Below are 15,958 nucleotides of genomic sequence, written 5' to 3' on the forward strand. Positions count from 1 at the left end.
TGTTTGTTTGCATTGAGGACTTTGATCTACCTAGAATGTATTTTGAGTAGGATAAGTGGAAGGAATCTTTTTGTCTCTTTGGATAGCAAATTGATCCAACACCATTTCCTGAATCACTCAGCCTTTCCTCCTCAGATGTATAATATTCTCTTTACCATACACCAAAGAATGTTCCATTTTTGTAACATTTACACGTATATTTGAAAATAAGGTGCATTCTGTAACATTATAGTTATAAATTTTAAATTTTTGAATATTACATTTAAATAGTGCTTGTTCACACAGCTGAGTGGATATTCAATAAATACGGCTGTTCATCATCAATGTTCCCATGTGCCTATGATTCTCCTGCCTACTGAACAGATATATCTCCATTTTCACTGCAGTGGCTAGTCCATTCTCTGCTTTGTTCTGGAGTCCACACTCTCCCCTTCGGCTCCAACACCTATCGTGCTGATCGCATTTACGTGCTCACAAGCCTGTCTCCCACTGTAGACTCTAAGCTTCCTGAAGGCAAGGTCCACATCTCAACCATCTCCGCATCCCCAGTGCCAAGCACACTGCCTGGCACGTGCTACGTGCTTAACAAGTGTTTATCAAATTGTGTGTCTTCTCTGGCACAGTAGTTTTCAACCATTTTTATTAGTAAGAGACAAGGAGAAGAGAGGGAAACTGAGTCAGGGTCACCTCTTCCTCATGCTCTTCCCCCTCCTCAAAACACATTTTGTTTAAAAACTTGCTTTATGACATCATGTCTATTACCTGTGTGATTTTCAAACAACCCTGAAAAGCCAAGCAAGTTTCATTCTTGTTCTAAACCTTCAGGAAAAAGAGAACACATCATCGAGTAAGAAAGGAAAAAAAGAAAGACTTAAACAGTCGATATTCTGGGATGGTTTTGCCTCTCTTCATTCACGAAACAAATATTTGGTCAGTTCCCACTTTGCACATAGCAGAGTCTTAGGAACTGTGGGAAATGCAAGTTCCTCCCTTGAGTCTGCCTTCGGAAAAAAAGTAAAAAATAAAAAAGAAAGAGGAAAAAAAGCCAAGCACCTAGGAGAGACTGACAGCACAAATTTGACTGGACATGAGAAATGATTCTCGGGGCTCTTGGTTCACCTCAAAACAAAGAAGCATTCAATGACAGTAGCAACTTTCTCACTTCCCCAGTGCCAAAGCAAACTTGTCTCTGCCAAGCAAACTCGTCTTGGCCAAGGCCAACTTATACTGTACCTTCAATCCTTTCACAGAGCTTATGCAAAGAGTGCATAGGGCAGGCCTCACACAGCTTAATCTGGGTCTTGGCACTCTGCAGGGCAGCGGCCGTGCTGAAAGCCTGTTTCAGAGTCAGCATTACCTCATCAACCTACAAGAAGAAACAAAATCCAGGTCTATAAACGTTTGCTTTCATGGTAACACATTAAAAGCCCAACAGCAATGTGAGACTTTGCTGATGCTGACTAAATATTAATAACGGAATTTTGATGACCACAGAGCTGGTAGTGAGAAAATAATGTCTCAAAGTTAGACCTTCAATTAATGATACATAAAATTGAAAACTGGATGAAATAAGACCATTTTAATGTGCATAATACTGATCTGTTACTTAAATGCTATTTTTGAATCCCACTCAGTGCTACGCTGTCACAGTTAAGTGACAGTCAATCAGGTATTTGTTTTTTTCTTTTTTTTTTAATTTTATTGGATTATAGTTGATTTACAATGTTGTGTTAGTTTCAGGTATACAGCAAAGTGATTCAGTTATACATATACATATATTCATTCTTTATCAGATTCTTTTCTCATATAGGTATCACAGAATAGAGTTCCCTGTGCTATACAGTAGGTCATTGTTGGTTATCTCAGGTCTTTGTTTAATTAAAGTAGTTTATCAGATAAAGATCTCTTTGGAAGTTTTGTCTGCAATATATAGGGAGCAACAAAATAGGTGTAACAAATCACTTGTGTTAATAGGTATCTTAGTTACTTTATCCTTTTGGATCATTTTTAGTGCAAGGACAAGTGAACACGTGTTTAACCAAAGTTCTAGGGGGAAATGAGCCCAATAAATAATGTTGGGGGAATTCTATGAAGGCTACTGGTCTTTTCTCTATGGCTTCTATTTATTATCATTTGGCTTCTGATTTGTGACACGAAGAAGTTCTGCAGTCATGCTATCTGACAGCTGGGTCTCACCACTAGGCCAGCAGCTTGAGAACTGCCAGGTAGTTTCTTCCTTGCTCTTCCAGTGACTCAGTCAAGAAGTTGGAATCTAGCATTCTGGTCTCCTGGTTGCTTCTTTGAGGTCAACTAACAGCTCATCCTCCAGGCATTGTCAAGCCGACTTCAGGCCAGGTCTCCTCCTCTGTGGCACAATCATCGGTGTAAAGTGTGGCTTTCTCACCCGCTGTACAATTGAGATCAAAGTCTAAAACCTGCATGGGGAGCTATGAAGCACCAGGGCCTCATCCAAACTAGCTCTGATATTCAAAACCATTTACCATGCTTCATAAACCATGTTTTGTTTTGTTCTGTTTTTATTGCGGTAACATTGTTTTATGACATTAAATAAGTTTCATGGGTGCAACATTTAATTCAACTTCTGTATACATTACAGCGTGCTCACCACCAAAACTCTTGTTTCCATCTGTCACCATACAATTGACCCCCTTTACCCATTTTGCTCTCCCTCCCACCCCCGTCCTCTCTGGTAACCACCAATCTGTTTTCTGCATCTATGTGTTTGTTTTTGTTTTTTATACTCTGCACATGAGTGAAATCATACTGTATTTGTCTTTCTCTGTCAAACTTATTTCAGTTATCATAATACCCTCAAGGTCCATCCATGTTGTCATAAATGGCAAGATTTCATCTTTTTTGTGGCTGAAAAATAGTCCATTCTGTGTGTGTATACATATCACATCTTCTTTATCCATTAATCTGTCGATGGGCACTTAGGCTGTTACCATATCTTGGCTATTATAAATAATGCTGCAATGAACATGGGGGTGCACATATCTTTTCAAATTAGTGTTTTTATTCTCTTTAGATAAATACCCAGACGTGGAATTGCCGGATCACCTGGTAGTTCTATTCTTAATTTCTTGAGGAATCTCCATACTGTTTTCCATAGTGGCGGCACCAATTCACATTCACACCAACACAGATGGCCCACAGGCACATGAAAAGGTGCTCAAATTCACTAATTATTAGGGAAATGCAAAACCACAGGGAGATATCACCTCACACGCGTTAGAATGGTTATTACCAAAAAGACAAGAAATAACAAGTGTTGGAGAGGATGTGGAGGAAAAAGAACCCTCACACACATAAACCATTTTTTAAAAAGACTCTTTAGGGCTTCCTTGGTGGCACAGTGGTTAAGAATCTGCCTGCCGATGCAGGGGACATGGGTTCGAGCCCTGTTCCCAGATGATCCCACATGCCACAGAGCAGCTAAGCCCGTGTGCCACAACTACTGAGCCTGCACTCTAGAGCCCACGAGCCACGACTACTGAGCCCGTGTGCTACAACTACTGAAGCCCGTGCTCCTAGAGCCCTGCTCCGCAACAAGAGAAGCCACCGCAATGAGAAGCCTGCGCACCGCAACCAAGAGTCACCCCCGCTCACTGCAACTAGAGAAAGCCCACGCACCGCAACAAAGACCCAATGCAGCCAAAAATAAATAAATAAAATAAATATTTTTTTTTAAATTAAAAAAATAAAAAGACTCTTTATCCCCTTCCCCTATGGCCTGGTTTAAGAAAAAGCTACCACTTAAAGGATTCAATCTACTTCTGCATTTGAATGCATGAAGAACCTGGAATAAAAAGAAACTTTATTCATGTGATATTACTAAAAGGAGAGTTCAAGCACGAAGCAGTCAGTCACCATTCAGTTATGTTTTACTATATAACTATCTTTTTAAAAGGCTTATAAATCATTTCACAACATTCCATGTACAAAAAATGAATTACTCACAATCTGTTCTTTTATAACATAATTAAAAACAAAGATTTCTAATTCTTAAAAATAAAAGCACGGGCTTCCCTGGTGGCGCAGTGGTTGAGAGTCTGCCTGCCGATGCAGGGGACACGGGTTCGTGCCCAGGTCTGGGAAGATCCCACATGCCGCGGAGCAGCTAGGCCCGTGAGCCATGGCCGCTGAGCCTGCGCGTCCCGAGCCTGTGCTCCGCAACAGGAGAGGCCACAACAGTGAGAGGCCCGCGTACCGCAAAAAAAAATAATAATAAAAAAAATAAAAATAAAAGCACTACATGTTTAAATGCCTTTGAATTTTCATTTCATTTGCCTTGTTATGTATTCAAAAGCAATTTCAACCATTTATGCAGATGTTTATTTCTGTTTTCTTGTTTCTCATTTATTTAAGGCACTGAAGGGGTCAGTCATCCACTTAGCTTTCATGTAGGTTTATTATTTGCTATTTCGTAATACTGTGTTGCAAAAGGTCCCCAATGGATATATTGAACTTTCATATTTTCTTATCTGTTTCTAGATGAAATAAGAGATCATTTCAATGGTGACTGAAATGTGGCTACCAATTTCTCCTAGCCATAAATATTACTAAAAACTTTATTCGACTTCTAAAATTTTAAATGTTTTACTTTTTTTTAATCTACCACTTTTTCCAGACAGCCTATAAATTCTCACATGGAATCAGAGCAACTAAAAGTTAATTTAGGATACTATGAATAACTTAATTGTTTTAGTTTAGATACAGCAACAACAAAAAAATCCTAGGTGGTGTTAAAAGGTTAAAAGTAAAGGAATGGTTAAAGATAAATCAATCATACGGAACCAAAAAGAAAGTATTCTTAGTGTGACCATCAGGCAAAATTAAATTTCCAGAGAAAATTATGAGATGGAACATAGAAAGCCAATTTGTGATATTAAGGTGAAAATCCATAATGAAGATAACACTCATAAACATTTATATACCAAACTTAGGTGTTTTATGGCGTTTTAGAATAAGAATCACAGAATGTGTAAGGATGGAGGGGGGAAGGGTAAGCTGGGACGAAGTGAGAGAGTGGCATGGACATATATACACTACCAAATGTAAAATAGATAGCTAGTGGGAAGCAGCTGCATAGCACAGGGAGATCAGCTCGGTGCTTTGTGACCACCTAGAGGGGTGGGATAGGGAGGGTGGGAGGGAGATGCAAGAGGGAGGGTATGTGGGGATATACGTATACATATAGCTGATTCACTTTGTTGTATAGCAGAAACTAACACACCATTGTAAAGCAATTATACTCCAATAAAGATGTTAAAAAAAATTACCTAGTTTAATTCTCTGGAAAACTCTACACTCTTAACCCCATACAAATCCTGGGTCTCGGTACCCTGGGTATTTGGGGTTTTTGTTTTGATTTGTTTTGTTGGTTATACTTTCCCTGGATACTGTTGTGTGCATCTGTGGATCTGTGGAGTTCCACTTTGTCTATGAATAGTAGTCACTTCCATTTTTTTTCACACCTTTTAAAGCACTTTTGGAGAAAGCGGAAATGATATGTTCCAGAAATCTCAAGGGTTGGTTAAACAAGTTTAAACCACCTGCCTTGGGATATTTTACAAAGGAGGGAAGGAAGAAAGGGAGGGAGGGACAAAGGGAGGGAGGGAGGGAGGAGCACAGAGCATCTAAACTTGCAGTGTAACCCTCCAGGGCCCATCAGAACTCTATTCTATACTGTTTATCAATTCATAGCAATTGCTACAAAGAAGCAACAGAAAATGCTCGTTGTATATTCTTTGCACTCAGAGAAGATAAATCAGCATGTGTGGTTTTGCAATATTTTGTCTTTCACAACGGCCAAGCCACATCAATCATAATACTGCTTAGACCTGTAATATTTGACTGTTTGTTTTACTCTAACATCAGCTGCTTGAGGCACCCTCCTTTATACAGGAAATGTACATTTAATTTTTCCTCTATCTTGCAGTTCTGATGCCTCACCATTCATTTAAGGTGCTTACAGATAAAAGTAGAGTAAACAGGATTTCAAAGATTCCAGCATAGGCCCACTCTTAAGAATAATGATGCCAAAATAAGATTCTCAGGCAGCTTCAATGTAATATGAAGACATTCTCAGCCAGTCTAGTCTGTTGCCTTAGTCACAGAGCTTCTTAAGGTGGAAAAATGCGGCGTGTTCCCAGACTTTCTACTCTGACTCCATTTCGAAAACTCATTCTACACGCATGAGGGTAAAATGAAAATACTAAAAAGTACAAACAAAACAAAACTTTGAAAAGAGATTGGAAATCAGAAGGTTTTACAGTTTTCCTCTTGGTGTCGGTTATGCAGTAATCAGAGATTAACCAGCACCTAGAAAATGACTGCCTGAAGCTCTGAGTAACACACTCCATCACTCAAAATACACTAAACAGGGGCTTCCCTGGTGGCGCAGTGGTTGAGAGTCTGCCTGCCGATGCAGGGGACACGGGTTTGTGCGCGGTCCGGGAAGATCCCACATGCTGCGGAGCGGCTGGGCCCGTGAGCCATGGCCGCTGAGCCTGTGCGTCCGGAGCCTGTGCTCCGCAACGGGAGAGGCCACAATAGTGAGAGGCCTGCGTACCGAAAAGAAAAAAAAAAAAAAAAAAAGACACTAAACAAGCAAGCCCTGCTACCCTAGAAACTACTGGTGGATTCAACAACAATAAGCACGGTCCTAACCTTGTAGGATTCACAGTCCAGTGGAGTAGAAAGTTGTGTGAACAAGTAAATAAGATAAGGGATTTGCAGGAACTGTTGGAGATCTATGAATAAGATGTGCTGACAGCGCCGACAACAAAACAACCCAAGGACTCAATTCCTGAGAAAGGCTGTTAGAAAGGGCTTCCCTAGGAGGTGATCTCCTAACAGGATCCTAAACAATACACAGTAGCACAGAAGGGGGAGGGGATTAAAGTCACGGCAAAGCAAAGCCAGGCCTGCTTCCCATCCAACGAAGCAGCCGGAAAGAGAATACGAAAACAGATAGAGACACACACAACGTCTTTGCAGAGCAGCCAGGTGGACCCTTGAGGCTGGCACGATCAAATTCCCCACCTGACCGTATGAAAGCAGCAAGCCCGGGCTCTGGCCTCCCCTGACTGGCAGACCCCTCACTCCATGCAGCCAACAGTGATCTCAGAACTTCAGAGGCATTTCTGTGAGCCCCGCCTCTCACGTATTTCCTTCATCTCATGTGTCCTGTGCACGAACCATCTGCTGCTTCAGTGGCAAGCCAAATAAAAGCAACATCACACCAGTCTTCACAGCAGCTTCTGCAGTCTGGCCTGGAGACAGTTGAGGACACGGAATAGCATGTGTGAGGACACAGTCATGAAAGGGGAGAGCTTTCTGGTGAGCGCTGGAGAAGAATGAGGAAGGTCCTTCTGCCACACTAGACAATCCAGATTTTGTCCATTAATAAGGAGGCATAAACTGGCCCCTAGTGAGAGAACTTTGTGAGAAAATATATATATATAGCATAAGGTAGTAAGTGGATAGATGACAGATTAAACCAGTGGCAGGGAGACTACTTAGGACACTAATGCAATAGTCTTAGTAAAGGAGATGAATGCCCAGACTTAATTCCAGACAGAGAGGAAAAGGAAGAGAGATGGATATAAGGGACATTTCTACCTTTGAGCTTATAGGATTTGGTGAACAAGTCGATCTCGATGGTGCAGGAGAATGCATTATGGTTTCTAAATCAGAAAGTTGCGTAAATGGAACTGCCAAAACAATAAAATACAGGATATACAACAGGTTTTGCAAAGGTCGGAGAGCAAGGACCTGCAATGTGGTGGAAGAATCAGCCTTAGACAGGAGGAGGGCCAGAGGAGCGAAGGAGGAGGAGAGGCCTGGGCAGGGGATGGGTGAGGAGAGGGGCAAGATTACCTGACATTCTCATTTTCTACCCAACTCTTGCTTGGTTGGCATTTTCCAGGGTTGTGTCCTTGGTTCTCTTTGGCCTTCTCTCTTTTCCTTCCCCCTGGGGGCTCATCCAGCCCCATGCCTTCAACTCTTCTTTACATAACAACTCTCAAACTTCTATCCCGAGCCCTGAACTGAAACTATAATACAGTGGTCACCTGGATATCAACATGTGGATGTTCCACTGGTACGGCTAACTATCTAGAGTGAGAACAAAACTCAAATGGATCTCTCTTGAGTAAGAAACTTAGTGATGGAGTGCTATATTCCCTAGTCAGAAAGTGTCTTTGTACCAATTCATTCCCATTTCTTCATTACTTCTTCATTATTCCTCAATCCAGTGTCCACACTGGGAATGTGGAAGGCGAGAGTTAGCAGGAAGGAAGGCAACACGCCTCCAGAAAATGAGGAGAAGGCTGCCCGGCTTACTCTGTATATGTCTAAGCGGTGTGTGTTTCCCTGGGGAAAATCACTGTGGGAGGCTTTGGTGTCTGAGGAAATGCTCTGCTTCAAAGACTGGTCATGTATATATCTAAAGGTGTGTGTTAAAATGGTTGGGAGAGATAACACAAGTGGAAGGGTATGTAAAACATTTTAGGGGAAAACATCACCATAGTTTTAGTCACTCAGATCTATTTCCAACTTTGCCTTACATATTTCTCCTTAAACTCTAACTGCTCCCATTTAAGGGTCGGGGGCAGGGATAGGAGTGCTGCAAAGTAAAATTGACTTCTAAATGTCAAAGAAAGAAATTGAAGGCTAAAATGCGACCATAAAGAAAGTATTTTTCAGGGCTTCCTTGGTGTGCAGTGGTTGAGAGTCCGCCTGCCAATGCAGGGGACACGGGTTCGTGCCCTGGTCCGGGAAGATCCCACATGCCGCGGAGCAGCTGGGCCCGTGAGCCATGGCCACTGAGCCTGTGCGTCCGGAGTCTGTGCTCCACAACGGGAGAGGCCACAACAGTGAGAGGCCCGCGTACCGAAAAAAAAAAAAAAAAAAGAAAGTACTTTTCAAATGAGGACAGGGGCTGATGAAAGAAAAAGGAAAAAACAAAATCGTTCTCCACCCTGATGAAATAAGCCTTATCTACTCTGAGATGTTAGAGCAGCTGAGAGAATAAGAGGTCTTCCCTATCTTCTTACATGAGCAATGGAAAGAGGAACAGCTCTTCTCCTATTATTAGGCTTTTCCTACCTTTTAAAAATATTCCCGGTAACATTTCCAGATTTGTTAAACTCAAGAAAATCACCTAGGCTTAAAAATGACCAGGACAAGCTGTTTTTGTTTTTCTGTTGTGGTGCTGTTTCAAAGGGCAGAAAACCTATTTCTAGATGCACTCTTCTTTTTTCAACGGATGGCTGTTCTGTGACGCTTGGGTTCATCAGAGATGAGTCTCCCATCAGCCGGAGGTGTGGGCAGGAGCCCGTGGACAGCAGTCACCCCACTTACCAGAGATTCGCTGGCACACTGGAACACGTAACAGATATACTGGCTCAGCCCGGGCTCCGGCAACTCCCGACAGATGAAGCCAAAGTGATCAACATGCTTTATACCCTAGAGAAGGAAGAAGGGCAGTGTTTATGGGATTATGTCCTTTTAACCAACACTATAGACATAGTTCTGTGCTTTCACACTTCCATGAATTTCTCCTTCACGGCACTGTGATAGGGGACATAATGCCAGAGCAAACTTATTCGGTGGTCTTTTGATACATAAAATAAAGGGTGAGACCAGCTCAGATTTCTTTTTGTTTCTGGCAAACACTCTGTGACTCAGGGCCACAAGAGGAAAAATATGATGGAATGACCCACTGTTGCTTGTAATAAAAACCGCTACTCAGTGTTTGCAAGTAATGGAGTTTTCAATTTATTGGTCATCTTTGAAAGGGCAGTTTGATGATTCATTATAAACCCTGTTCTTGTTTATATGAGGCTAAGAATCATTAAAACTGACAATGCTCTAATTAAATGGCATGCCATTCCCTAAAGCAAGCATTAAAAATACTAGAATGTTTGTCTATTGATAGACATTCAAGGAGCCACAACTGTTAGAAGATGAATACATTAAAGAAATTATTGCAGATGTCAACTATCCAAATTCACAAATCTGTACTTCCTGAACACAGGCTAAATAACCTCAGCTACACTTAATAAAAAATTCTGAATCATCTGAGAAATTTCGATCGCCCTGAATACATACACACCAATTAGTAGACAGCACCTTGTTATTTTAACAGAAAGCACAGTACTTTGAAAAGTCAAGAAGACAAAAAATTTGAAGTTGTCCTGCAATCACCTGAATCCCAGAGAAAGGAAAACAGACTTTGGAATCAGACAGATTTGTGCTTCAATCTTGGTTCAATCAATCTACCAGGTATGAGATATTGTGCTGCATTGCTAAAAAGTACCTCTGAGGTTCCATTTCTGATCATAAAATAATAGTAATGGCACCTATGCTAAGAAATTTTTCAGATTTAGAACTAAGAAATATCTTAGTTCCTGGCATGTTTGATAAACGGTAACCACTATTCTTGCAATAATAAGCTCAACCTACCCAATGGCTATGGAAAAAGGAAATCAACTCCGATAAAAAGTAAAAAAGTCAATAAGGAGGAGTGAGGTTACAATCCATGAGGTGAAAGTAAATTCCATCTGATACAACTCATTTGTGATTAAAGAATATCTTTTACTAGCTTGGTACTAAATGGGAAAAATGCACAGGACCTCATTAGCTCAGCAAGTTTTCGGGCAGTGGTAATGTTTCCAGTAAAGAAAACCATTCCCTTATTCCTCATGCTTGCCAGGGACACAGCTCTACCGATTCTGAAGAAAGAAACATTTGTAGGTGTGCATGTGTTAAAAAGCACTCCTGTTCCCAAATGTGGCCACCCTCTATCAGTACAATTCTGTGGAAAGAAATAACAGGAGTTGGGCCACTCAGTGAGAAGGAGAAAGTTAACCTGACAATTATTCTGATCAAAGGCCTTTGCACAAATTTTCCTCATATTTTTGTTTCATTCTTCTTCTGAATTCTTAGAATACAAAGCTTGCTTTAAAAAAAAAAGAAAAGCAGGGCTTCCTTGGTGGCGCAGTGGTTGAGAGTCCGCCTGCCAATGCAGGCAACACGGGTTCGTGTCCCGGTCCGAGAAGATCCCACATGCTGCGGAGTGGCTGGGCCCATGAGCCATGGCCGCTGAGCCTGTGCTCCGCAACGGGAGAAGCCACGACAGTGAGAGGCCCGCGTACCGCAAAAAGAAAAAAAAAAAAAAAAGGAAAAGCCAAAATCTTGTTTGAACTGCCAGGTTTATATATTTGGTTTGGCTGGTTCTTTTATTTTCTTTCTTTCTTTTTTTTTTTCCTTTAGATGTTCAACAAGCATTGCTAGTTTTCTTTCTGGGAGAAACATTGCTAGTTTCTTTCTGGGAGGGGGGACGGGGGAGAGGCACGGCCTTTTCAGATGACTCCTCTTGCTTTGGGGAACAGGAAGTATACTGGTTTGTACATCACTCTCTCCCCAACACTTGGCATAAGGCCCAACATGTAGAAGCATTCATTCAACATTTATTGAACACCTAAGTGTCAAGCTCTGTTTTAACACATCTTATTCTCTGATGCCCTAGAGCAGCGGTCCCCAACATTTTCGGCACCAGGGACCAGTTTCATGGAAGACAATTTTTCCATGGACGGGGGTGGAGGGGGCAAACATGGTTCAGGCGGTAATGCGAGTGATGGGGAGCGGTGGGGAGCGGTGGGGAGCGGCAGATGAAACTTCACTTCCTCGCTCCCCCACCCCCGCTCACCTCCTGCTGTGTGGCCTGGTTCCTAACAGGCCTCGGCCCGGGAGTTGGGGACCCCTGGCCTACAGAATAAGACACCTGCCCTCACAGAGCTTATGATCACGCGGAGACCCCCAGGAAATATGTAATTACAAGAATGCTTAATAAATACTTTTTTTAGTTAAAGTGAATAATCTTTCTACCACATTTTTTGTCCTTTAAGTAGGAATTTAGAAATTTGCAATATATTCTTCCTCTAGTCAGATGCTGCCTCTCTAAACTACTAGAGTAGAAAATTGTTATGTTCACAACATAATTTTATGTCTCCATATAACAGAACAAATATTAAAACAAAATACTAGAAGTGAAAGCACATTAGCTGAGGCTGAGGAGAGTAATTAACAAGATGTACAAAAGCTTATCATTTTCAAAGGGAAGAACGTCGGGATATCATACCTATGGCAATGCTAACTCCAAAATTAAAACTTAAAAACAAGAAAAAGTCAGTCTATTTTTCAACATTAAAATATAGGAAAGGGCCTTGGCAAGATCCAGGTCCCTGAAGGTACACCTAAGGTACATTGCTAGGAAAGAAGTTACTGCTTCTCTATTCCAGGGACCTCCTCAGAGGCATCCTTGCATTTTTAACTTTCCCATATTCAACTTTAGGTATTCCCTCTACTCCAACATCTTTGGAAATTCTTTCTAGGTTTGCCATATATTTGGGTAGCTCTAACAATTATATAGATATTTTAAATTATTACTATGGTACTTAGGACACTACTTTATGCCTAATATGACCTTGAACACACATAGTTGTATAGATATTTTTAAAACTTTCAAATACGTAATATGAGAATTAAAAATAAGTAAAGGACAAAGATATATACCAAAACCTCCTTTTCAAACTTTAGCATTTACATTTATAAACTTGAAAGTACTAGTTCTTTTTTTTACCTACTACAGTATAAAGAGCAAATATGACTCAGTGATGCCCACAAGACCTACTGCTCAAGATTCTGAGGAACACTAACTGTGAAGATATTTTCTAAAGAACTCACCACCGCAAAACTTCCTTCCATCCCTTTGATGAAGTGACACCATGAGGAAAGAGGGTTGATGAAAGTGAGGACAAGATTATGATAATGAGGAACCTGGACAGAATTTTCTTATTGGCAGGGACCCAAACACATGAACACTCTTAGTTTAAGACAAATCTACTTAAGAAATGCTTTTAAGAATAAAATCTGAAGGGGTTTAAGCCCAGTTATTTTGTTAATTTAGAAACAAGCTTTAATTGGTTTCTTCAAATACTATAATCTACTTCAATACATACCTGGGAACAAGAAGAGATATCTTTAAAATTCTTCTCAAGCACAAGTGATTTAGTGTCTGGACTGATAAGGTTAATCTCAAACCGTCCAACCTTAAAAATAAAAATATTCCAATTAATTTCAACTTATCAAGAAACTAACATATTACTTTACAGTTAAATATTTGACTAATAATACAGATTCAAATGCTCTATCCCAGACATACATACTCACATGTGTGTCAACATCCAATCCAACCAAATCTACAACCCCAATTATCAGCTGTCTGAACACATTTCTTCCTTTCAGCTAGAAATCATGAAAGTTAAGTTGGTCTTAATTTACAAGAAACCATTTTTTTTCCAAATTAGAAATTATTCTTTTCAAAAAAAATGCAACCTTTCCACACCTTATATTTTCTAAAAATACTAATTATTTAATTATAATTTATAATCATGCTTTCTCACAAATGATCAACAGAAAGATATACTTGCAATTGGGCTGATAAATTTTAAAACTTTTTAAATAAACAACCATTTAGAAAAAATTAACAACACGGACTCTGGCTAGCTAAGAAAAAGAACAAATCCAGTAGCCCAAACAAGAGAGGAAACTCAGTTAACATATCACCACAGGAAAGACTATAGACACTTTACTTACATGCCTAGTGTTATCAAGGACAAAACAGAACAAAACCACCATGAACTTCTGATAAAGCAAATATTACATACTGGGACTGTTTACCAGGGTACACTGTGCAACTTCCTTCTCAGGGACTCTTTGCAATGGGATAAAAGGGCAGTCACTCCTTTTTTCAAGAAAACTCAAATCTGAGGAAAACTCAAATTAATCTTCAAACCTGAGGAGTAATTAAAGAATCTCTACCGGGTATTGTTAAGAATTAAGTTCTTTTGGGCTTCCCTGGTGGCGCAGTGGTTGAGAATCTGCCTGCTAATGCAGGGGACACGGGTTCGAGCCCTGGTCTGGGAAGATCCCACATGCCGCGGAACAACTGGGCCCGTGAGCCACAGCTACTGAGCCTGCGCATCTGGAGCCTGTGCTCCAGCAACAGGAGAGGCCTCGATAGTGAGAGGCCCGCGCACCGCGATGAAGAGTGACCCCCCGCTTGCCACAACTAGAGAAAGCCCTCGCACAGAAGTGAAGAGCCAACATAGCCAAAAATAAAAATAAATAAACAAATGTGGGTTTAAAAAAAAATTTTTTTTTTAAACTGGAAATAATAACAGTCCTTTAAAAAAAAAAAAGAATTAAGTTCTTTTAAGTGGAACTGGACATTTTTCTATACCCTGTACAACTTCAAAAACTACTTTTTAGAATTAAGAATCATCTTTTACACCTATAATATAGCTTGCACCAAATCATTTTAATAACTGGTCTAATAAATTATCAGGCCTATGATGTTTCTTTAACCGCCTCTTTTGTATGACAGAGTAAATTGGTGTATTCTCATCTGAAAATACACCTATGAGTCTCTGGGCTTTTCTTTTTTTTCTCTTTAGAAAATGCTTTCTCCTTCATGAAGATTCACCCGCTCCCAGATCCACATCTCCAAACCCTTCATAAGATTGACTTTCTGCAGTCATTTAAAAAAATAACATTTATTTAAGAATCAACCTAAGGCAAATGCTGGTGATGCTAAGAGTAATCTATTCTTATTTCCCCAACAACTTTCCGTGATGTTCTGCAAGTGCTTCTCTCTTCCTCTCCCTTCCCTGCTCCCTTTTTTCTTACATTCCCCGTCTGCCTCTCACCCCTTCACTACTTTCCTTTGTTTGCTCTCTTTCTCCACCTGCCTTATCTGCTTCCCAAGGGATATGACAGAAAGGTTGGATGCTTGCAGAGTGACGACCAGCTGCTTCCGTCTAGCAAAGAATGGGGAAACACTACGAGAGCCCGCGGCCAGGGCAGCACCTGAAACAGCATCGTTCTGTTCTTCTCCGAATCCGAGGGCTGGACGTGGCTGGGCGCGCTGGCATGCCTCCTCCGCGGCTGCGGTTTCTGGCTGTTCTCCTGAACTTTCCTTTGCAGGACACCGGTGACGCTGCTGCACCGAGACCGGAACTCCTGCTGTTCATCAAAGCCAGAATCTTCCAAAATCCGCTCAGGGAAGCAGACTCGAGAGCTGGCCGGCCCAGGCTGGCTGGGCGCCGCGGGGAAGATGGGGTGGGTGTCGGTGACGCCATACCCTTCCTCGGACAGAACGTCGTTGGGGGAAGCGGGCGCCTGGGCCTCCGACACCGCCGGGTCGTCGCCGGCATCCGCGGCGCGCGGCTCGCCCTGGACCCGCAGGCGCTGCCGCTCGTGCAGGCTGAACTTCTCGATGCAGTCGTCGATGAGGCTGGACGGGGCCTTCTTGTGGGTCACGGTCACCTTGCCACAGTACAAGACCTCGAACTTCTGTGAGTTGTAAAAGGCGTCCTCGTTGTCTTTGCTGGGTTTGGCATCCTCTTTCATGGCCGCTTTCGATAATTGCCTTATGCTGCTGATAACATCGGGAACCTGGAAAAGCATTCAAAAATCCTCACTTTAGTTGAATATTTAGAGATCGTACATGTTTACCTAGACCAGTTATTATCACAGAATGTACGCTCATCCTAAATGATAAAACAAAGAAAGTAATAGATCCTACATAAGATAAAGCATAAACTTAAATTACACTATCGGACATAGTGATTTAAGGATAAGATTGGAATTTTATATCACTTTTATACTTTCCCCTTTTAAATGTATTCGTTTCCTAAAAACAAAACCATGAGACTATACAGGCCACTGCAACCTTTAATAAATCATCATAACATAACCTTTGAGTACTTTTAAAACGTATTATAAGGGATCAAAAGGTTAAAAATTAAATTTAAATATAAAAAATAAAGTGTAACATGCTAAGGTACCAACCACGACTGAGATA

General features: G+C 41.2%; 1 protein-coding gene across 3 annotated transcripts in view; it reads right to left on the reverse strand.

The window, feature by feature from the left end:
- Nucleotides 1-15,958, reverse strand: part of TBC1D4 (TBC1 domain family member 4) — a 220,791-nt gene that overhangs the window by 71,263 nt on the left and 133,570 nt on the right. For all 3 annotated transcript variants that reach the window (XM_082602289.1, XM_082602290.1, XM_082602291.1), the window contains exons 2-5: nucleotides 14,962-15,549; nucleotides 13,053-13,142; nucleotides 9,391-9,495; nucleotides 1,234-1,366 (exon numbers count right to left, since the gene is read on the reverse strand). In XM_082602289.1, coding sequence (XP_082458415.1) covers nucleotides 1,234-1,366; nucleotides 9,391-9,495; nucleotides 13,053-13,142; nucleotides 14,962-15,549 — 916 coding nt within the window. The remainder of the gene's footprint in view (nucleotides 1-1,233; nucleotides 1,367-9,390; nucleotides 9,496-13,052; nucleotides 13,143-14,961; nucleotides 15,550-15,958) is intronic.

The sequence above is a fragment of the Mesoplodon mirus genome (genome assembly GCF_964341445.2).
Source record: "Mesoplodon mirus genome assembly, chromosome: 17".
Classification (NCBI taxonomy): domain Eukaryota; kingdom Metazoa; phylum Chordata; class Mammalia; order Artiodactyla; family Ziphiidae; genus Mesoplodon; species Mesoplodon mirus.